Genomic DNA, 24,458 nt, shown 5'->3' with positions numbered 1-24,458 from the left:
TCTGGATTTTTTTAAGCTGTTAATTTCCAGCTTAATTACACTGTGGTCTTTTTTGTGTTAAAGTCCATTTGGTGTGATACTAGAATGTTTATAGTGGCTATATCTTCTTGCTTTTACTTTCATTTAGTATGAAATAGCTTTCCCCATCTTATCCTTTTCAGTCTGCATGTGTGTTTGGTCATGAGATATCTTCTTGAGGCAGCAAATAGATGGGTCTTATTCTTTAATCCATTCATCCAGTCTGTGTTTTTTGATTGGAGAATTAGGTTATTTACATTCAAGGTTACTATTGATAAGTAACAAATTGGCCCTACCATTTTTCCATAAATATTTCTGTTGCTTTCTTCTAATTTCCTTTGTACTTTTACTAGATTTTTTGCCTTCACATTCTTTCAAATGATGACTATTTTCTGTGTTTCTGTGTGTAGCACATCCTTTATCATATTTTGTAAGGCTGGTCAAGCGGTCACAAATTCTTTCAATTTCTGTTTGTTTTGGAAGGTCTTCATTTCACCTTCATTTACAAAGCTCTCATTACATGTAATGAGAGCTTTGCTGGGTATAGTATTCTGGGTTGACTTTTTTTTTTTTTTTTTTTCATTTAGGACTTAGGCTATGTCTCTAATTCTCTCCTAGCTTGTAGTGTTTCTGATGAGAAATCAGTTGTTAGTCTAGCTAAGCATCCTCTGAAGGCAATCTGTCATTTCTCTTGTGCATGTTTTAGGACTTTTTTTGTTTTACTGTTGAAAGTTTTACTACAATACCTCATGGTGAAGATCTTTTCTGATCATGACTGTTAGGAGTTCCATGTGCTTCCTATAGTTGGATGTCCTTTCTTTCTCCAAATTAGGGAATTTTTCTGCTATTATTTCACTGAATAGGCCTTCTAATCTATTTTGTCTTTCAGTGCCTTCTGGAACTCCTAAGATACATATGTTTTGTCCCTTGATAGCATCACATATATTGAATACTGTTCAGTTTCCCTCTTTTCCTTTTTGTCTGACTGAGATATTTCCAAGGATTTGTCTTCTAGTTTGGGTATTCTTTCTTCTGCAAGTTTGATGTTGAGGCTTTCCAGCATATTTTCTATTTCACAAATTATAATCTTCATTTCTAATATTTCAGTTTGATTTCTCTTCAATATCTCAATCTCTCTACAAAGTATTTCATCCATATCTTGCAGGGATTTCTTTATCTCATGAATTTGTTTCTCTGTGTTTCTGAGTCATTTTATCACCATTCTTTAGAGATAATTTTCAGGCATTTCATCAGTCTTTTGGTCTTCACATTCTAATATTAAAGTGCTATTGTTTTCCTTTGGGAGGAGTCACGTTCTGTTCCTTGGTCTTGCTTCTTGTACTTTTGCATTTATTTTTAGGCACTTAGAAACATTTGTTGGCTTCCTCTGGTGTGTTATATCTTTGAATAATGCCTCTGTGGCTTAGTGTAGTGTCTTCTCATTCAGTGGATATCCAGAGGCATTTGCTACATGGGGCTAGGGAGCTCTGGTCAGTGCTCAAGTGTGGGGTGAGAATTCAGACTAAAACCCACGTTGGGGCCGGCGCCGCGGCTCACTAGGCTAATCCTCTGCCTAGCGGTGCCGGCACACCGGGTTCTAGTCCCTGTCAGGGCGCCGGATTCTGTCCCGGTTGCCCCTCTTCCAGGCCAGCCCTCTGCTGTGGCCCGGGAGTGCAGTGGAGGATGGCCCAGGTGCTTGGGCCCTGCACCCCATGGGAGACCAGGAAAAGCACCTGGCTCCTGGCTCCTGCCATCGGATCAGCGCGGTGCGCCGGCCGCGGCGGCCATTGGAGGGTGAACCAACGGCAAAAGGAAGACCTTTCTCTCTGTCTCTCTCTCTCACTGTCCACTCTGCCTGTCAAAAAAAAAAAAAAAAAAACAACAACAAACAAGTTGGGCATTGTAGATCTCCCCAGTTTTCAGCAATTGGGCATGGATGATCAAGCCTGCTGGTGTAATCACATCTTCATGTCATAGGGTGTGTATCTACACAGTCACAGGGTGCAAAGGATCCACACTCATCTCCGTCCATAGAGAGACATTCCTAGAGCCAGCTTCCTGTAGGTATTCTGCCTTGGTAGTCTTAACCCAAGATCCTGTGAAAGGTTGCAGGATTGCAAGCACATTACAGTCCTAAGTGGATGCCTAGCCCCTTGCCAACCTTCCTGGCCAGTCTCAAAGTCAATTCCCTTTAGTAAAATCCACTGGCCACATGTGAGAGTCACCACAGCCTCTAATAGTGCAAGTTGGCACCTTATGTTCATTGATTCCTGGGTGTCTTCGTGGGGTAAATGGTGAGAAATAAATGTGCTTTTCCTTCATTGAATTAGATAGGCACCCTGACTGTTGCTAAGGCTCCTGGCCAAAAACTCAAGATCAGTGTGGTCTGTCAGATTCTCCCTCAGGCAATATCACCAGTGCTGGGCTGCCAAAATCTGTCCTCACTTCACTCTCAGAAGCAGGTGTCTCCTTTAGCCCGGGGTTGCAGGAGACGTGGGTGCTATCCCCAGTCACTGTCGCATGTCTGCACGTTCCATGCTGCTCCACAGTGTCTCTCTCCTTTCTTTAGAATTTCCATTGCAAACTTCTCCCTAGATCTCCCCTGGGAATGCACTTCCTCTGCTTTTCTTCTGTTATCTTCCCCTGGTCAAAATCAGCAAACCTTTTCCCTATTCAGTCATATTGGAAGCAGATATACATATTAACTAAATTGTTCAAGGTTAACAAGCTATAAAGTGAAAAGCCAAAAATTGCAACCTTAAATATGGGGTTGATTGACTTTATACACATCACTTCTGCTAAATACAATTGTACTACCTCACATCAGATGTTATAATTTGAATAGATATGGCAGTTAAGTCCCAAAGTTGTGGATTGATGGTAGAAAGAAGGCAGAGACTTTGGTTTATAAGACATGGGACCTAGGAAGGTAGTTATTGCAGGAGGGCTGGACTTAGGCATAGCTACTGTCTCTGCTTCCTGACTTGCCATGTGACTCACTCTCCGCAGTTGCTCTGCCATTGCTCTCTGCCACCCTCTCACTAGACACAATTGGAGCTCCTCCATGATCTTAGTCTATTGACAACCAAACTGTGAGCCAAGATAAAATTCTTGCCTTCATAAGGAGCTTTTTTAGATATTGTTATAGTGACAAAAAAGCTGACTAAACAGGTTAGGTTATAGTTCATGAGTTACGGCATAAGAGAAGAAAAATAAATTGATAAAAAATACTGCATGATCCATGTATGTGCTATATTTTACACTATCAATTTAGACAAGTGCCATCACTCACTTCTGATCTCACCACCAAAAAATTATTGTAAAACATCATAGTAATGAATGAAGTAAGAAGGAATAAGCTTAGCATGTGTTGTGCCTTTATGTAAGGACAACCACACATGTGAGAAACTATGAGAAATTATAAGTGTAGCTGTATCATTTTTTATACATGGATATAGCACAATATATGAAATTGCCAACTAGAGTGTAAAATTCATGAGGATAAATATTTCCACCTGTTTTATTCTATATTGTAGTCTCACCACCTAGACAGTAGATATACAGAATTTCCATTGAATAGTCAATTAGGCCTCTATATGAGTTAACTATAATTTTTTCTCTACCATCTCTCCTAGATCCCATTGATATGAGTGTGCTATCTGTAGCCAAAATCACGCATTTCACACAGTGCTAAATTGGCTTACTCTTGCTAAAATCATGAAAAATAGCTCACAAACTCTATTTGGTAGTATAGAACATTATGGGGAAGAGTAAAGACTGGGAGTTGATTACCTAAGATAGTTTTGAATTTCTGAAGTTAGACTTATGAGGAATATTTTTCAAATGTTCTTTTCACTTTGTTTTAACTTTTATTTAATGAATATAGATTTCCAAAGTACAGCTTATGGATTACAATGGCTTCCCCCTCCCATAACTTCCCTCCCACCCACAACCCTCCCCTTTCCCTCTCCCTCTCCCCTTCCATTCACATCAAGATGAAAAATCAGGTTAGCATTGTAGTACAGCAGGTTCAATCACCATGTAGGATGCCTACATCCCCCACTGGAGTTTCTGTTTTCCTACCTCTGCTTCCAACGGAGCATCAGATGGTGGCTTAGGAACTTGGGTTCCTCACTTGAGAACAAGATGGAATTCCTGGCCCCCTGACTTTGACCAGGACCCAGCTCCAGCTGCTGTAAGCATTTGAAAAATGAAAAAGATGAACAAAGATCTCTCTCCTCTCTCTCTCTCTCTCTCTCTCTCAGTAACTCCCTTTCAAATAAATACAACTTGATAGAGAGAGAGCAGAGAGAGAGAGAGCAAGCAAGTGAGCTTGAGAGAGCTCTGTCATCCACTGGTGCATTCCCTAAATGCTTATGACAGCCAGAAAGGGGCCAGCCTAAAGTCAGGAATCAGGAATTCCATGCAGGTCTCCTATACATGGGCAGGTACCCAAGAACTAAGGGCATCCTCTGCTGCCCTCCCTTGTGCATTAGCAGGAAGGTGGATTGGAAGTGAAGCAGCAAGGACTCGAACTGGTGCTCATATGGGATGCTGGTATTGCAGGCAGTAGCTTAACCCACTGTGCTACAACATCGGTCCCAAGAAGTATCTTTTTTTGTATCCCTCTCTATCCCTTTGCCTTTCAAATTAATTAATTAATTGTAAAGAATGAGTAAAAGTTCTTGTTTCCATATATTTTTGAGAAACATTAGACTGGCAAATAGAGAATAACCATGCAGATTAGAATTAGACAAATATGGCTTTTCTCTTCAGTTTCAACTAATTTACAAAATTTGCATAGTGAAATCAGTTTTAAGGAGGGAGAAGGAGAACTTACAGTCACTGGTTCACTTTACAAATGCCTTCAACATCCAGAGCTGGGCCACACTGAAACCAGGTGCCAAGAATTCAATCTAGGAGCCTCATGTGGCGGCAAAGACCCAATGTATTCCATTACCTGCTGCCTCCTAATGAACATATTTGTAGGAAGCTGGAATCAAGAATGGGGTCAGAACAGAAAACCATGTGCTGGAATGTCAGCATCCCAAGTAGCCTCTTTACTGTTGCCCTAGATAACTACCTCTCCAAATATTTCATGCTTATGATTAAAGATTCTGTTCTAAATCTAATTTGTCTTTAGAGTTGGCCAATAGATCCACAAAACACAGAAGAAAACTTCAAGAGAATGCTACCCGAATTTGCTATTAATAGATTGAGTCTTATGAAACTGTTATTGAGTCCCTTTGGCCTAAAATAAGCAGCAATGTCTTAGGATTTACTCCAATGGAAGAGTTGCTGTATGTTTCTCCTTGGGATGCTTTTACCCCTGAAACATATAACTGACAATAATCTTATGCACTTAGGTAATAATGAAGTAACACCTTGACAGTAGGGATTCCATTTTGGAGCACTTGAGACTCCATTCTGGGAAGGTGCCCTCCCTACACCATGAGACTATGGTCTGAAGCTATGATCTAAAACAGTTGGACAATAGCAATCCACTACATCACACTTGGCAGAGCATAGAAACACCCTAACATGATTGCTCAAGCTTGGAAATGGATAGGCTGCATCTGGATTAATGATACAAATGTAATTTGTCTATGTCCTACATATGATTAAAACCAATACCTGGATTAATGTCAAGATTATAATTGAATTGTTAAGATTGTAACTGGTATTGTCAAGATTATAATTGATACTAGTTTTGCATAGGCTTTGGTCAGCTTGACCCCAGTAACCATGTATTCCCCCCTGTTCCTAGCAACCATGAATTCCCCTCCCTATTTTGTGGTTTTTGCCTTTATAAACCCTGTTGCTTTGGGCTTCAGGGTCGAGAGTTCTTTAGGGCATGAGCCCACTCTCCACCACCGGCAATAAAGGACCATCAAATTTTATCAATGTGTGGTGCTCCTTTGTTTACACTCTCTCAGGTACAACATTTTGGAGGCCCCAGTGAGATATGGAGACCACCTCCGGGAAGACCTCGCTCCAATCCTTCCAGGTTGGTGCTCTGGCCATAGGGGAGGCGCCCTATAAAGGACCATCAAATTTTATTGATGTGTGGTGCTCCTTTGTTTACACTCTCTCAGGTACAACAATACTAAGCATTTCAGATGAGTAAAACAGGAGGAAGAGGTTGAGAGAATGCAATTACCAAGCAAAAGCCTATAGGCCAGAACGGATCTCATCCTTAAGGCCCCATACCAAACTCTGAAAATCTTGCCAAGTGCTCATATATAGTCCATGTGTCTGTAGCTGATGAGCGCAGGCTTCACTCACATCAAATTCCACCCCTTGTTACTATAGTAACCCCTTGTTACTATAGTGTTTGGCCAGTGAGAAAGCTGAGTAGAGAGAGCTAAGCAGGTGAGAGTGCTAGACAAGAGGGAGCCTGCCTGCTCAACTCCAGGTTATTCACAGAAAAATTCCATTTTTGTCCCTTTGACTCAATAATGGATTCCTTTCTGTTTAACAAATTAAAAACAAAAACACCAAAACACTTCTTCAGAAATTGTGCAGTTTCTCTCTCTCCACCTCTCCCTCTCCTTCCTCCTTTCCCTCTCTCTCTCCCTCTCTTTCCCCCTCCCCTTCTCCCTCTCCCTCACTCTCCCTCCCCCTCTCCCTGTCTCTCTCTCTCACTCTCTCTCCCCCTCTCCCTCCCCCCTCCTTCCCTCTCCCTCTCCCTCCCTCTCCCTCTCTCTCCCTCTCTCTTTCTCTCTATATCCCTCTCTCTCTCCCTCTCTCTCTCTCTCACTCTACCTCTACCTCTACCTCTACCTCTCTCTTTCATCATGTCTATGTGTCTCTATCTCTGCATTTACTTGTATTTGTCTATCTCTGCATCAATATGTACATATACCTGTTCTCCTCTTCTGAGAACTCCTACAAGACTGACTGCTTACTCAATTCTGTTCAGCATTTGGAGATAGCTTATTTGAAACTTCTCCATAGAAAATTATCTTTGACCCTTTTGCCAAACCTATCATAGGCCTTCATCACACTCTTTTCTACCATTCACAGCTCATATCACATTATTTATACACACATACCTAATTGTTTTAAGAATATTTATAAACATTTTAATGAGACATTAAGGAATTGCTACATAAACTCACATTGTAAAATAAAAATTATAGTACTCAACTTTCACATGATTCTTTCAGACTATGTACAATAGTGAATTTAGGGCAAGTCTACATCATGGAAACTTGTGATTGCCTGCCATAAATTATAATCTAAGAGTCACACAGTTATAAAATACTGACGATTTTCTGCAATATGATCTTGCTGTTAAGGAACAGTGTCCACTGTCTCATGGAAATCAGGATGAGGAAGAGGTTGAGATCATTTATTGTGTGACTAGATGACCAATAGTAACTCAAGGTTACCCCAGGCAGCTAGTTGTGATCAACTCCAAAGCACAATTTTATTAGGATAGAGGACAGTGATTGCAATATTAGATGCAAGCAATAAGATTATTAAATGAAAGTGATTTAAAATAAATAAAATGTTCCCTAAGAAGATTTAAACTGAATGAAGCAAGAGTTCAAAAGGAGTCTCTGAAACCAGCTCTTTTCTACTGGCCATTCCAGACATCACTCTTCATGGGATCCCCTGAGCTACCTCTTCCGTGTCCCCTGGAAGGTGGAGCCAGTGGAATCACATAATCCATAAGGCTATTTCAAAATAAAAACTAAGTAACTCAAATTTAATCCACATCTTGTTTTAGCATGCAGGACAAACTTAGCCACAGAGATTATAGGAAAGCAGGAATTTTTTTAAAAAGATCAGGGACAATGAAGTTCAGCATATTCTTTACTTCATTTTACAAAAAACACATTGAATATCCACTGTATGCCAGAGACTGCAACAAGTACAATAAATACATATCCAGACCCATTTCACACAACTTGACACTTCATGCAATCCTCTCCAATGACAATGCCCTTGTGTGTTCTTAGACACCTTTGAGCCTGGCCTTCCACACACACACTTCTTCCCAGAGTGGTCACAAGAGTGACTTCATCTTGCTTCCATTCCTCGGTTTGGCATCCACTTAACTGATGCTTAGATGCTTAGAGAGGTGTTTCTTTGACATCCATCACAAACCTATTACGACCTCTCATCACACTCGTCCCTATCTTTTGTACCTCATGTTACATTTTGTACCCATATGTTTTTCTAGTGGTTATATTTTATTGTCTGTCTTACCAATTAAATGGAAACTAAGTGTTCTCAGCCTTGGCTGTGTATGAAATCATCAGGGACCTTTAAAAAAAATGAGTAATGCCAAGGTTTCATCCCTGGAGATTCAGATTGAATTTTTCTGGGCTGTGCTTTGACACATAGAAATGCATAAAAACTGAAAAACTGTGATGCACCATTTTGGAGACCAGGGCCTCTTTGATTTCCTACCATAAACACTACATTCAGCAGACTCCCAGTCACAAAGCAGAGTCTCTTAATTGAAGAAAGCAAGGATTTGGACTTTAAGGAGCTCAAGATGAATATCCACAAGGAACTTGCTTGATTATAAATAAGAATCATCTGGATATTTTGCTGAAAATAGGAGCAAGGAAATAGTTTGGGCTCTGATCAGAAGGGAGCACCGGGGAGAACAGTAAGATGCTATTGGAATAGCCTGAGGGGTGTGAAGATCCAACAAACATGGTTTAAACAACAAACTTCTCACAAACTACATGACCATTGACAAATGCTCTCCCTTGTTTGTGTCTCCATTCTATCATCTAAAAAAATAGAAATAGAAATAATACCTACCTCATAGAGTTGTTGTGAGGTTTAATGAGTAAACATGTTAACATACTAAAAGGTCTAAATAATTGGTGTCTGGTGTCATTATCAATAGATAAGTACATGTATTTCAGGCTGAAAACACAAACACATAGAAACCCAAAAGGAATGAGATAAGAGGAATCATCACCTGCCTCTGAAAATGTGTGTCACTAAAGTGAAGGTGCAGGCCGGCGCCACGGCTCAATAGGCTAATCCTCCGCCTGCAGCGCCTGCACACTGGGTTCTAGTCCCGGTCGGGGCACCGGATTCTGTCCCGGTTGCCCCTCATCCAGGCCAGCTCTCTGCTGTGGCCAGGGAGTGCAGTGGAGGATGGCTCAAATCCTTGGGCCCTGCACCCGCATGGGAGACCAGGATGAGCACCTGGCTCCTGGCTTCGGATCAGCGCGGTGCACCAGCCGAAGCACGCCTGTCGCAGTGGCCATTGGAGGGTGAACCAACGGTAAAGAAAGACCTTTCTCTCTGTCTCTCTCTCTCACTATCCACTCTGCCTGTCATAAAAATAAAAAATAAAGTGAAGGTGCCACTATCAAAAGTAGCCAGGTCCGAAGACACCATGGCTGTGACCAGAGGAACCCATAAAGAGGCCAGCCACACAGCTGGTCTTTGCATTCATGAAAGTAATGGGAATTTGTTTTCCACAAAGCAAATTCTAGATTTGGCATTTTTTTTTACTTTTTGTCTTTCCGTGATCCAGAGTCTTTTCCCCAAGATGTAAGTCATTCAGATAAATACATGTTTGTGAAAATCACAGAAATAATAGAAAGAAAATAATAGTATATTGATGAATCAAAAAAGACTTGGAATTAATGAAGGTTTAAACTAAATAGAATTCAAAAGAATGAGACAGTTATAAAATTATCAAGAATATGAGGCCAGCATTGTGGCAGCCCACAATGCCAGCATCTCATATGGGCACCAGTTTGAGTCCCAGCTGCTCCACCTCCAATTCAGCTCCCTGCTAATGCAGCTGAGAAAGCAGCAGAGGATGGTTCAAGTTCTTGGGCCTCTGCATCCACGTGGGAGACCTGGAGGAAGTTCCTGGCTCTTGGCTTTGGCCTGGCACAGCCCTAACCATTGTGGCTATTTAGAGGGTGAACCAGCAGATGGAAAATCTCTCTCTCTCTCTCTCTCTCTCTCTCCTTTTCTTTCTGTAACTGTGCCTTTTAAATAACTAAAATAAATCTTAAAAAAAGAAAAGCTTCAAGAATAAAAAGGACTAAAATTTTCCATGGGATAATATGGAGATATTTTTAAATAGCAATCTCTAAAAGCCAGTTTATATGGTGTTACTCTAGCTAGTAATATTCATTTCCTTTCAAATGTATGTTGCCAAGGATTGTCAATTTATATGATAAGACAGATAGATGTAAATAATTAATTCAGTGTTGGTTCCCTTCATTTTCCTTTAGAAAGTGCTACTTGGAGAAGCTATTTGACAGTTTGAAATGTATTAAGCATATGTGCTGGTTCTGTAAATTAGTTTTGTTCAAACTCACCCTTTTGTTACTAAAGAGGGCGTGACTAAGGCCAGCATAGCTAATGGTGACATTTTTTCCAAGTGTATCTGAGAGCCTGGACCACATATGGCCCATAATTACTGCCACTGCTATTTACTAACAATGAAAATTGGTGCATTCAAAAGACTTCCTTCTTCCAATCCCATAATTTTTAATTCTGTCTTTTGTGCTACAAAGAATGCTTGCTTTCTATAGATGGAAATAACGTGAGTACTGATGGTCTGGTCTTCAGAGTATGTTAGTTCTAATTTGGGAGTATAATTAGAAACGCTGCTGGGGAAGATTATATCTCAGAAATAATGATGCTAAATCTCTTCTGGAAAGGTCTCTCGGCCACAGATTTTCTTCCTCCAGACGTATCTGATTGGTGATCTTTAACAATCATTATGAATGTGTGAACACTGCTGGGTAACTCAAGGAAAGGTTCAAAGTGGTTGGCATCAAAATTTCAAGTATCTCTTCAAACTGTAAAGGTGATGAATGTCAACTCTTTAATTTTTAGAGATTTAACAAACTTGCAGAAGGTGGAATGAAAGCCTTGATGTCAGAAGTTTAGTTGGCTGTTACAACAAAGAACCTCACACGTCCTAGAACTAAAATATAATAGAAGGTGGTTCTTTACAGAGACACACAACACAGATATCAATGATCAGGTAACAGAAATGGATTCTTATACATACTACATGCCATCAATTGCACCACTGGGGTGCCCAGTCAAAATGGACTCCTTAAAAAGAAAGGTGTGTTTATTGATTTTCATCTCTTAGAAAGGCAGAGGGAGGGGTGGAGTGGGGAGGAGAGGGAGCGCGGAGTCACAGATCTTCCAGCCACTAGTTCACTGCCACAACATCTGAGGTTGCACCAGGTGGAAACCTGGAGCCAGGAACTCCATCTGAGAGTCCAACCTTGCTGCCAGGGGTCTAAGCACTTGAGTCATCACTGATGCTTTCCAGGGTTTACTAGTGAGAAGCTGGATCAGAAGCCTGAACTGAAATCAGCACTCCATATATATACCCTTATGTTTGGGCTTCATATCTATGCTTCTCTCTCTCTCTCTCTCTTGTTCTCATCGATTGCCATTCTTCTCTTTAAAAGTGTGTGCTAAACATAACACAGTCAATATTACCATTCATAATCTTAGAGGTAGGATTTTGCAGTTTTATGTTTTAAAACAGTCTGAGTAAAAGACTTTTCAAGACTTACCTAACATCCTATCTTTAGATTCTGAATAGAAAAATGGAAAACCAACTCAAAATAGAGAAATGACCTAACTGTAATATGGAAACCTTAAAAGTACTAGAAAACATGTGGGAATTACTTCAGGGCGTTGGAATGAGCAAGAAATTTTTGGAATAGACCCCAAAAGCATAGTGAACAGGAGATAAATTAGACAAATGAGATTTTATCAAACTAATGACTTCTATACAGTAAAGGAAACAATCAACAGAGTGAAAAGACAATGGACAGGACTGGAGAAAATATTTGCAAGTTACATATTTTTCAAAGGGTTAATATTCAAAACATATAAGGAATTCAAACAATAAAATAGTGATAGATAAATAAATCAATAATCCAATTAGATATGGGCAGTAGATGTAAACAGAGACTTTCTATTTTTTAAGATTTATTAAAGATTTATGTATTTGTCTAGTTGAAAGGCAGAGTTACAGGGAGAGAGAAGGAGAGCCAAAAAGAGAGAGAAATCTTCTATCTGTTGATTCACTCCTCAAATGGTCTCAATGGCCAGAGCTAGGCTGATCCAAAGCCAGGAGCCAGAAGCTTCATCTGGATCTCCCATATGGGTGGTATGAGCCCAGATGCTTGGGTCATCTTATACTGCTTTCCAGGCACATTAGCAGGGAGCTGGATCAGAAAGGGAGCAGCCTGGCTCTAACTGGCTCCCATGTGGGATGTCTGTGCTGCAGGCAACAGCTTCACCTGCTGTTATCACAGCACTGGCCCCTAAACAGAGACTTTTTAAAGAAAGACATACAAGTGACCAACAGGTACATGTGAAAATATTTAACATCATGAATCTACAGGGATATGCAAATCAAAACTACAATGGAATATCACCTCACATTAATAAGTTTGGCTATAATAAAAATACAAGAGACAGCAAGTGCTGACAAGGTTATGGAAAAAAGGGAACTCTGGAATACTGTAGATATGAACAGGAGTCTCAAAAACTAAAGACTGAAGTACAACATGATCCTGTCATCTCACAACTGTGTTTAGATCCAAGAGAAATAAAGTCTGTCTGCATGAGACTTCTGCTGTTCCATGTTTCTTAAAACACTGTTCACAACAGTAGAGAAATGTAAACAACTCAAGTGTCCATCCACTGATTAATGATAAAGAAAACATGGTACACATGTCCAACAGAATAGTATTATTCAGGCATAAAAAGGATGAAATCTTATCATTTGCAACAACATGTGTGGAACAGGAATTCATTAGTTAAGCAATATAAGTCAAGCACAGAAAGTCAAGTATCACATGATCTCAATCAGAAGTGTATCTGAGAAATAAAATGGAGAAATTATAGAAACAGAAAAGAAAAATGGTTGGAGGCTTGGGAGGGAAGCAGGATTAGAGAGAGGAGGAAAGACTGATTAATGCATACTAAATTGTAGCTAGATAGAAATAAGAAGTTCTGGGGTTTTATCCTGCAGTCAGATAGATTTTGTACTATAGATTTCTCTTTTAAAAAGGACTAGAAGATAGAATTTTGGATGACTTTATCATAAAAGAAATGTTAAATGTTGGAAGAGACATATATTTATCCAGAATGGACATTATATAATATATATATATATGCATCAAAACATCACAAAGTATCCCATAAGTATGTTAAATTTTTACATATTTTTGAAGTTTTTTATACATCTTTTAAATAAAAAAATCAACAGCTAGAAAGCAAATCTGGGTCATGGTTTGACCCATGTTCTGTCATGTTTCCTCACAGAACCCTCTCAAAACTCTGTCGACAACACTTTTTCAGTGCATGAAATCAGATAACGTTTACATGCCACATGCTATCTTGGCTGCAGCCACGTATGCTATTTGGAGGTCCATCTGTCAGGCCTCTCTTATAAACAGGTGGCAGCTGATTAACCTACAACTGCTATCCCTGTTTCTGCTGGTCTATTAAGTAGTAACTTCAGTTAGCTATCTAGATGTTTACTCTCGGCAGGAGAATTTAACAGCATAAACATTATCTGACAACTGTACAGGCATTAAAACTGTAGAGCTGCAGCTTTGAAAACTATGAAAAGGGTCTTAGATTGTACTTTTCGTGCATTTGCATGATACTTGATGTAAATATTTTATAATATCTACTTGTTAAATTAGTACTATTAAGTTAAATCATAAAATCTATTTTACTATCTATAATATTAACATTTTAGTTTTAGAAATACTTATTAGCATGACAGACAATGAAAGTATACAGTGAGCATATACAGACTGTACAATGGTCAGATATAAGCTGGTGCCCTTTATAAAGTGTTATTTAATATCATCCTATGATTTACCTTAATTTATATCTGAAAAATAAAGTTATTTCCAGGTTTGAAAGTGCTGAAATTTGTCATTTATTCAGGATACAGAATCCCCTAAAAACTGTCTGAAAAAATCACCATTTTAGAATTAATCCAAGTAGTAAACTTGATAAGCACTTTTGGAAGTCAGAATCTCCCAAGGGCTTTCAACTGTACTTAAAGCATGTAAGCATAATAACAATTTGGAGTAGCATTCTTAGGTTCCTGATTCAGAAGCAATACCATATAATGTTTCTCACTGAATAACTGACGAGTGGGTCAAAGGACAAAAGCCTATTAGAAAGATGGCGATGGTTTAATTTTGAACGGCACAGTGGGATGTTTTGAAACACAGTGAGTGGGCAGGTGAAGAAATAGGATTCTGATTTTCTCTTAGCCACTTATAATTATCTGAAAACAGCACTACTTAAAGTTTTTTGGGGAAGTCTACATTTCTGTCAAACTTAATTTTCTGAAGCTAAATTTGGGGCAGAGAGTTCAGAGAAGAGAATACCATGTTTATTGCCTGTGGTTTGTTGGAGGTTTAAATTATAGATTTTGAATATAAAATTGATTTGCCCTCAAATAACAAAGTGGACAGTTTTGAGGCTTTAAACTTTCAAACAAAAATAGAAATGCACTCATATAGCCTGAACTGAAAGAATTGAAAGACAAGAAAAAATGGCCCCAGGTTCTGAGAACAATGTGAGAAGAGACTGCAGCAGCTGGTGCCACTGGTGATATTGCCTGAGGGTGAGCCTTGCAAACTGCACAGTCTTTGAGTCTGGCCTGGAGCCCCAGCAGGGCACAAAGTACTCTTTAGTCCAGCAAAGGTAAAGCACATTTCTTTCTCCCCATACCCTAGAAGGGCACCTGTCAATACCAGGGGAGAAGGCACCATCCTGATACAAGTAAAGGCTCTGGTGACTCTCCCATGTGCAAACAGGAGATTTTAGCAGAGAAAGAACTGCATTCTCCACTGACTTTTAAGTCTGGCTAGGAGTGTTGACAAGCACCTGGGCACCCACTTCGGATTGTGAGGTTCCTCCATCCTTTCAACCTATCATAGGCTCCAGGCTGAGACTGCCATTGTGGACCACACGTAGACAGCTGGTGTTAGATCCTACTCTGCTCTCTCTGGGGATGACAGAGGCTTTCAGGGTAAAGGGGGGATCCTCTGTACCCCATGACTGTGGTAGCCTTGCATTCTGTGACTGCAGAAATCATGTGGCTGCATGATAGGGGTGGGGTGCATCATGGCTTCTGGGATGATACACCAAAGAAAGAGAACTATACACCAATAGCACTCATAAAAATGGATGTGAACCCCCCAAAAATACTGACTAATCAAATCCAACAAAACATCAGAAAGATTATTCTTCCACACCAAATGCAATTTCTGCTTGTTATATGGGATTGATTCAACATATGCAAATCAATAAATGTGATACATCACATTAAAAATTCAATATAGAAAGAATATGGCTTAACACAATAAAGGCAATACATTGATAAACCTACAGCCAGCATCATATTGAATGGGGAAAAGTTGGAAGCATTCCAACTAAGATCCAGAACCACATAAGAATGCCCACTTTCTCCATTGCTAATCAATATTGTCCTGAAAGTTTTAGCCAGAGCCATTAAGTAAGAAAAATAATTCAAAGGGATACAAATTGGAAAAGATGAAGTCAAATTATCTCTTTTTGAAATGGACATGATTTTATGTACATAGGGACCGAAAGAATCCACTAAAAAACTATTGGAACTCATAAAAGAGTTTGGTAAAGTGGCATAATATAAAATTAACACACAAAAATCAGTAGCCTTTATAAACCCAAACAATGGCACAGCGAGGAAAGAACTTATAAAATCAGTCCCATTCATAATAGCTACAAAAAAAATAAATACCTTGGAATAAATTTAATCAAGTAGATGAAAGACCTCTAAATGAAAATTAAAAGATTAAAGAATTAGAAGAAGACATAAAAATGTGAAAAATTTCCATTGTCATGGATTGAAAAAATTAATAACATGAAAATGTCCTTACCATTGAAAGTAATTTACACATTCAGTGTGATTCCAGTCAAAACTCCAATGACATTCTTTTTAGATTTAGAAAAAGCAATACTAAAATTCATATAGAAACATGAGACACCAAATAGCTAAAACAATCTTATACAACAAAAATAAAGCATCACAATACCAGACTTCAAGACATACTACAAGGCTTTTATAATCAAAACATCCTGATACTGTAGGCCAATGGAGCAGAAATAAACATGTAGACCAATGGAACAGAACAGAATCCCCAGAAATAAATCCATGCATCTGCAAACAACCAATCTTTCACCAAGCAGTTAAGATCAATCCCTGGAGCAAGAACAGTCTCTCCAGCAAATGGTGCTGGGAAAACTGGATCTCCACATGCAGAAGTATGAAACCAGATGCCTGCCTTACAGAAAAATGATCTCAAAACCAATCAAAGATAAATCTATGATCCGATGTCATCAAATTACTAGAGGAGAACACTGAGGAGGCTCTGCAAGACATTGGTAAAGGCAGACATCCTGGAAAAGACCCCAGAAGCACAGGCAATCAAGGCAAAAACAGACAAATGAGATTACATCAAGTTTAGAAGCTTCTCCACTGCAAAGGAAAGAATTAACAAAATCAAAAGGCAATCAACAAAATGGAGAAATATTTTCAAATTATTCAATTTATAAAGGATTAATATCCATAATCTATAAACTCAACAACAACAAAACAATGAATCAAGTTAAGACATGGGCAAAGGACTGGAACAGGCATTTTTCAAAAGAGGAAACAAAGCTCCAGAAAATTTGAAACACCAATACTTAATTTTGTGTGTCCCTTCTTAGTCTACAGATCAAATGAGGAGCATATATAGTGGCAAGCAAGAATCTAATAAACATTATTAATTGAATGAATTGATTGACACTTTCTTTTTGTAGTTGAAACCTTTTTTTCTTGGTTGCCCTTACACCACACTTGTTTTAGTATGTGGTGATTACTTCCTATCCCAGGGGTCTTACTTCTTCACTTCCAGCAGAGTGTTCCCTATGCTCCAGTTCTGGTCCTCTCTTTCTGTTTCTTTGATTGGTTGTCCTTTCCTTTCATAAAATTATGACCCCCCCAAAAAAAAAACCTTTTTTATGTTTTCTCCTATAGTGTTCACCATGAAGTCTTTCACTCCTTTTGCTTCCATTAACATTTATATACTATTTATTTAAAATCTTCATTTCTATTTAAGAATAAAGCTATTTTCAGTCTTGCTTCCATTTTGGAACAGAGCATGTATACTTATTTTCTATGTTTTAAAAAGATTATTTACTTGAAAGTCAGTGTTAGAGAGGGAGGTACAGAGAGAGCGAGAGAGGGAAAAAGAAAGAGATATCTTCTATCCTCTGGTTCACTCTCCAAATGGCTGCAAAGGCTGGGGCTAGGCCAGAAAGAAGCCAGGAGTCAGGATCTTCTTCCAGGTCTCCCATGGGGTGGCAGAGGCCCAAGGGCTTTTGGACTGTCTTCTGCCTCTTTTCCAGGCCATTAACAGAGCTAGATCAGAAGTGAAGCTGCCGGGAATCGAACTGGCACACTATGGGATGCCAGCTTCATTGGCAGCAGCTTTATCCACTACACCACAACACTGACCTCAGAGCATGTATCATTGGATATAGAGCTTTCCTTCACATTCTTGCATGCCCACTGTCTTCTGGCCAAGCAGATTGAAAACCAGGGAGATACTGATAATGTGATCCAGGTTCATTTGACTATAGACAAGCTGTCACCAATTCTCAATATTTCTCCTTTGTCACCAAGACATGCAATCTTCTCAGTTCCAAAGTCAAAACCTCTCAACATGCCATATGCACACTGCCTCCTGTTACTCTGCTTTTAGCTTTTTTTGGGATGATCTACTGTGTTCACACAAGTTAATCACTTGCATAATATCACTCTCCAGCTTCTGTCCATGGTGCTCAGAGTCTCTTTGCATTTTCAAGCATTCCACAAATTATCTCCAGTCACTCTTATCAAATACATTTTTCCACCACACAAAAAAAATTTTCCCTAATCATTATTTCTGAAACTCCAATCCCTGTGCCCTGACTCAAATCCAGAATGATAGATGTCCTTCCTCACTGCTTTTATTCACATACTGGGCTTCCGTCAAAGCCTACATCACCCTACACTTCTCTAGAGAGTCTTTGAAATGAAACTATATCAACTCTAAGTTCTATCTTCCATTTTTTTATTTTTACCCAGTGTTTAGAACAAGCACAACGTAGTTAGACATAGATGATCTTTGTATTGAGATGATTATTATGATAACAAATTTAAGTATCTTGGGGCTGGCATTGTGGCATAGCAGGTAAAACTCTCACCTGCAATACCGGCAACTCATATGGGCACTGTCTCATGTCCCGGCTGCTCTATTTCCAATCCAGCTCCCTGCTAATGGCTGGCAAAAAGCAGTGGAAGATGGCCCAAGTATCTGGGCCTTTGCCACCCACTTGGGAGACCTGGATATAGCTCCTGGCTCCTTAGTCTAGCCTAGCACCAGCCTTTGCAACCATCTAGGGAATGAACAGCAGATGTAAGATACCTCCCTCTATCTCGCTCTCTCTCTAACTCTAAGTAAATAAATCATTTTTAGAAGAGTAAAAGTACATAAATTTCATAAGAAAATGGTCAAGCCTTAGATTTTCTATATAAACTCACAGTATTATCACAGTTCTAACTATTTCAGAGCTGCTCAATAAGGGCTGCTTTAAATTTTGATACACAGATGAAATCGTCATAGATCTATAAACATGAGGCCCCTTTCTCTTCCTGAGTCTGATCCTGTAGTCTCGATAAAGCTTAATTATTCACATATTAAAATATTATAACTTTGTCATAAAATTGAATACGTTAACTGTTTATTTACTTAGAACGATGCTATGATACTGTGTTCAATTTAACTGAAGTTCAGATTCCTAGACAAAACTTTTACTTTGAATTTGAAATTCTAATAAGTTTTCTTCAGGGAGTCCTCAACTATTCCCATACCTTTAGAGTTACATATGCATTTTAAGTAAACTTTCATTGAATACAGAAGGCTTACTTTTTTTTTTAACTTTTATTTAATGAATATAAATTTCCAAAGTACAGCTTATGGATTACAATGGCTTCCCACCCCCCCATAACTTCACTCCCACCCACAACCCTCCACTTTCCTGCTCCCTCTCCCCTTCCATTCACATCAAGACTCATTTTCAATTCTCTTTATATACAGAAGATCAGTTTAGCATACATTAAGTAAAGATTTCAACAGTTTGCACCCACATAGAAACATAAAGTGAAAAATACTGTTTGAGTACTAGTTATAGCATTAAATCACAATGTACAGCACATTAAGGGCAGAGATCCTACATGAGGAGTAAGTGCACAGTGACTCCTGTTGTTGACTTACCAAATTGACACTCTTGTTTATGGCATCAGTAATCACCCTAGGCTCTTGTCATGAGTTGCCAAGGCTATGGAAGCCTTTTGAGTTCACTGACTCTGATCATATTTAGACAAGGTCAAAGTGGAAGTTCTCTCCTCCATTCAGAGAAAGGTACCTCCTTCTTTGATGACCTGTTCTTTCCACTGGGATCTCACTCATGGAGATCTTTCATTTATTTTTTTTATTTTTTTTTCCCCTAGAGTGTCTTGGCTTTCCATGCCTGAAATACTCTCATGGGCTTTTCAGCCGGATCCACATGCCTTAAGGGCTGATTCTGAGGCCAGAGTGCTGTTTAGGACAGCTGCCATTCTATGAGTCTGCTGTGTATCTCGCTTGCCATGTTGGATCGTTCTCTCCCTTTTTTATTCTCTCAGTTAGTATTTGCAGACACTAGTCTTGATTATGTGATCCCTTTGACTCTTAGTCCTATCATTATGATCAGTTGTGAACAGAAATTGATCACTTGCAGTCCTTTATGTTTCAATGAACTAAATGAGGTCTAATTTTGCTCAGAATTTTTAAGCATGTTTTCTGTGACATTCAAGGTATAGTTGTAAATGTATGCAACATAATGCTTTTGAGTTAGTTTCTGAGAGGTAATACAGTATCATCAAAAGTATTTTCTCTGGGTTTGTTTGCTCATCTGTAAGACAACAGAGATGGGTTGCAGAATCTGTCAGCTTCCTTATGAGTCCAAGAAATTATTCTTTGATTCAATGGTGGGTAACAGATTTGCTCTTCCTTCAGGTAGTCAAATGGTGATCAACATTCTCCATTAAATTGCTGTAGTGGTCTAGCCTATTATTTAGGCACAAAAGTGGGACTGATTAGCCTATAGAAAATTTAATAACTTTGACCTTACCAAATGAAATAAACAGACTTAATTTTTCATAAACTTGTAACAGAACCTACTGGAAAGGTAATCTGTATCTACAAATTTAGTAATTTATTTCAAATAAATTTAGTATCAAGTAACATGGGGTCCATTGGGAGAAAATAACTCTTCAATTTTATAAAACCTTTTTTTTTTATTTTATTTATTTATTTATTTATTTTTTTTTTGACAGGCAGAGTGGACAGTGAGAGAGAGAGACAGAGAGAAAGGTCTTCCTTTGCCGTTGGTTCACCCTCCAATGGCCGCCGCGGCCGGCGCGCTGCGGCCGGCGCACCGCGCTGATCCGATGGCAGGAGCCAGGAGCCAGGTGCTTTTCCTGGTCTCCCATGGGGTGCAGGGCCCAAGCACCTGGGCCATCCTCCACTGCACTCCTGGGCCACAGCAGAGAGCTGGCCTGGAAGAGGGGCAACCAGGACAGAATCCGGCGCCCCAACCGGGACTAGAACCCGGTGTGCCAGCGCCGCTAGGCGGAGGATTAGCCTAGTGAGCCGCGGCGCCGGCCAATTTTATAAAACCTTTTTAAGGTCTTTCATTACTGAATATATAATGGCAAACTTTTATTTATTTTAAAAAATATTTATTTATTTATTAGAAAGGCAAAGTTACAGAGAAGCAGAGGCAGAGTGTGTCTTCTATCCACTGGCTCACTCCCCAGATGGCCACAATGGCCAGGGCTGCGAGATCTGAAGCCAGAAACCAGGAGCTTCTTCCAGGTCTCCCATGTGGGTGCAGAGGCCCAAGGCCCTGGGTCATCTTCCACTGCTTTTCCAGGCCATAGCAGAGCTGGATCAGAAGTGGAGCAGCGGGTCTCGAATTGGCACCCTATATGGGATGCCAGCACTGCAGGCAGCGGCTTTACCTACTACGCCACAGCGCTGGCCCTGCAAACTTTTCAAAAAAAAATTTTTTTAATAGTACCTTGGAACAAGAATCTGTTACTTCATAAATGGATTATCCCTAAATATCCATAGTTCTTTGGTAGATAGTTTCAATGTAACTTATCCATAAAAGTAAACATTTACTATAAAGACCAACCTTCTCTTATTCTACCATCCTAAAATTTTAAATGTTCCAAACATTTAACTTTGGATGCATTGTACTATGTTTTGTGGGTTTGTTTATTTTTTTAAAAGATTTATTTATTTATTTATTTATTTGACAGGTAGAGTTACAGATAGAGAGAGAGAGAGACAGAGAGAAAGGTCTTCCCTCCATCGGTTCATCCCCCAAATGGCCGCCACATCCAGTGCCGCGCCAATCCAAAGCTAGGAGCCAATTGCTTCTTCCTGGTCTCCCATACGGGTGCAAGAGCCCAAGGACTTGGGCCATCCTCCACTGCCTTCCTGGGCCACAGCAGAGAGCTGGACCGGAAGAGGAGCAATGGGGACTAGAATCCGGTGCCCATATGGGATGCCGGCGCCGCAGGCAGAGGATTGACCAAGTGAGCCATGGCACCGGATCCAAACTTAATAATGATAGAAGGTGGTGACTGAGAAATACTCTGGGTAGTAGGTGGAAGCCAAGTTTGATCAAAATTTTGCTGAGTAATCTCAAAAACAAGAAATCTATCTACATAGTTGAGAGTTCACCTTACCATAATAATTGTATATTAATGTCACACTAATGTTTTAGAAAAGGTCCTCTTCAAATCCATGGAGATTCTCGGTGTTTTTTGAGCCTTCAAAAATATTTTTAATTTCAGAAAAATTGTGACTTGAAGTTTGTATTTCTCAGTCTTTGTTTTATGGCACAGAAAGTACTAACGCTAGAGACTCCAAAAGAAATGAAAGGAAAGGTTTACTCAAACAGCAGACAACTAAAAAGCCATACAATCCCTCAAATCCTCTGTTTTCTACTTTTCTGCAAGAATGCATAATCTATATTACACTTAGCAGAAGCTTTAGCCAGCAGTGTCAATTGTAATAACGTCTCTGACTGCAGCTCATAGCATTTTATATCAATTGTGTGGTTTTAAATCAAAGGATATTTTAGTCTTTCTAACTTGCAAGGGAGCCTCAAGATTATGTAGTCCAATGTCCTCATTCTCAGATGAGCAAAGAGGTGAGAGGTTACAATTTACCTAAAATGACAACTTTTGGCACAGCCAGCACAAGAAGCAGCTTCTTGACTCCTAGTCCTGTGCTTTCTATCATACTGTAAGTTTTAAGTTTTTTGGTTCTTTATAGTCATTTGCCTAGTATTTATCTTAGTTATGGTGATTCCCTGCACTTTAATCAGAAAAAAATTTAACAGTGTATCTATCTCAAGTTATCACATGAACTTTAAAGCTATATATTTAAGCCATTATGCTCACCTAATTTGTAAAACTAATTTTATAAGCACATAAATTACAATAAATGCTTCATTACAACTGTGAGAGGGGATCCTTAAAAAAATAATAGCAAGTCCTACTGGTATAAGTTTCTTTTGGTTTAGTCTTCTTAATTAAACCAGTAAAAACTTGACATTGAACAAGATTATTTTGTCACTTTCTACTTATGTTACAGAGGGAAAAGAGTTAACATATCCACTTTATCCTTTTAGGATAAAAGTAGTTTCTCCAACTAAAATAGATCAATGGATCCAATGTTTTTCAGGTAATTACTCAGCTTTTTACTTCACAAAGCACAATACATTTCTTTTAAAAAAAATTTGGTTCCCTGAATTATGAAGGTAAAGATGACTTGGGGCCGGGACTGTGGCACAGTGGGTTAAAGGCCAAGCCTGCAGAGCTGGCATCCCATATGTGCACCGGTTTGAGTCTCAGATGCTCCTCCTCCGATCCAGCTCTCCGCTATGGCCCGGGAAAGCAGAAGATGGCCCAAGTCCTTGGGCCCCCGCACCCGCGTGGGAGACGTGAAAGATCCTGGCTTTGGATGAGCTCAGCTCTGGCCATTGCAGTCATCTGAGGAGTGCACCAGTGGATGGAAGACCTCTCTCTCTCTCTCTCTCTGGCTCTACCTCTCTTAACTCCTTCAATAAATAAAAATAAAATTTTTTTAAAAAAGATGATGACTCTCATGTAAAAACTTTTTAAAGTTGTTAATGTTTCATTTTTTTTTATTCTCAGGAACATCAAGCTAACTACCTTTATGGTTTTTGTCAAAGTTTTCAAATTTCATTTCTTCTCCATGATTCCAAATCCATTTGGAATTCAAAGACCAAAACTGTGTATTCTAACTACATACTGAAGACTGGGGAAAATCTATTAAGTATAATAAACTACAATTAGGATTTGGACCCCAATCAAATGTATACACCATAAAAATTCCTGTGTAGGTATATTCTATGGATGTAGGAAATTCATTAATTTATATTATTCTGCAAATGTATTATGCATTTATTTGACTTAATTACATGTCAGAGGCTGGATTTGGGGTGTTTTTAAAGTATTGAAAGTTTAGTGTTTATTTTTGTAATCCAACAACTTTATCCAAAAATGCAGAAAATTTTTCTGACTGGCCAGGAGGATAACATTTCAATGTTGATAAGTCCATTGACTGTAACAGCCCAGGAAGTGTGCTGCAAGTACAGTAGAAGAGATATCCGTCTTTGTGCAGTTGCTTTGCCAATTCCAGCTGATGATTGTTCATCAACTTTTCATTTATAACTACTACAAGTGGCTTTCCTTTTTCCAGAGTCTCCAAACAGCTTCCTGCACCTGCGTGACTAATAACACGATCTGCCTTCTGAAGGTCTTCTTTCAAGGAATCCTTGTACCTGTACACATCCAGAGTAAAGGACTCAGTACTGAACGGTTCAGGTGCTACCGTTCCTCTACCGATTTGGAGAATAAGTCGGTCGTAACCAAGGCTCTTGATTATTTGCAGGCTGTCGTGCGCCGAGAGGCACGCAATGAGGTCGTCGAAGCTGGTGGTCCCTACGGTAACGAACACGCACTCTACTTTTAATGAGATAATATGTCAATAGCATATCATGCCATAAAGCTACATGTGAAAGTCACCCTTAAAAACTAACTTTCAGATTCTGGCTTCACACAATATACACTCAGGACTGTGAACATGATGGGACTCTGTCTTTAAGACAGAGATTCTGCACATGAAAAGAAAATCTTCTGTTATCTTTAAAGGTGAGAAGGAATACATGCAAGAATTGTGATTTCAATGCTGCTGAATAGAGTAGGAATCTGACACTGC

General features: G+C 39.3%; 1 protein-coding gene across 1 annotated transcript; it reads right to left on the bottom strand.

Moving 5' to 3' along the window:
• Nucleotides 1-23,306: 23,306 nt before the first annotated feature.
• On the bottom strand, nt 23,307-24,198 carry LOC100350650 (UDP-N-acetylglucosamine transferase subunit ALG13). The gene has a single exon (XM_051849991.2). The coding sequence runs from the start codon at nt 23,892-23,894 to the stop codon at nt 23,709-23,711; it is 186 nt and encodes a 61-aa protein (XP_051705951.2). The 5' UTR covers nt 23,895-24,198; the 3' UTR covers nt 23,307-23,708.
• Nucleotides 24,199-24,458: the final 260 nt, after the last annotated feature.

This window comes from Oryctolagus cuniculus, chromosome 9 (genome assembly GCF_964237555.1).
Source record: "Oryctolagus cuniculus chromosome 9, mOryCun1.1, whole genome shotgun sequence".
Classification (NCBI taxonomy): Eukaryota; Metazoa; Chordata; class Mammalia; order Lagomorpha; family Leporidae; genus Oryctolagus; species Oryctolagus cuniculus.
The sequence above is the reverse complement of the archived record's forward strand: the minus strand, read 5'-3'. Positions and strand labels throughout refer to the sequence as shown.

Bases quoted from the DNA above. Each gene is read 5' to 3' on its own strand.
- LOC100350650 (XM_051849991.2), bottom strand. From the start codon at position 23,894: ATGAACAATCATCAGCTGGAATTGGCAAAGCAACTGCACAAAGACGGA.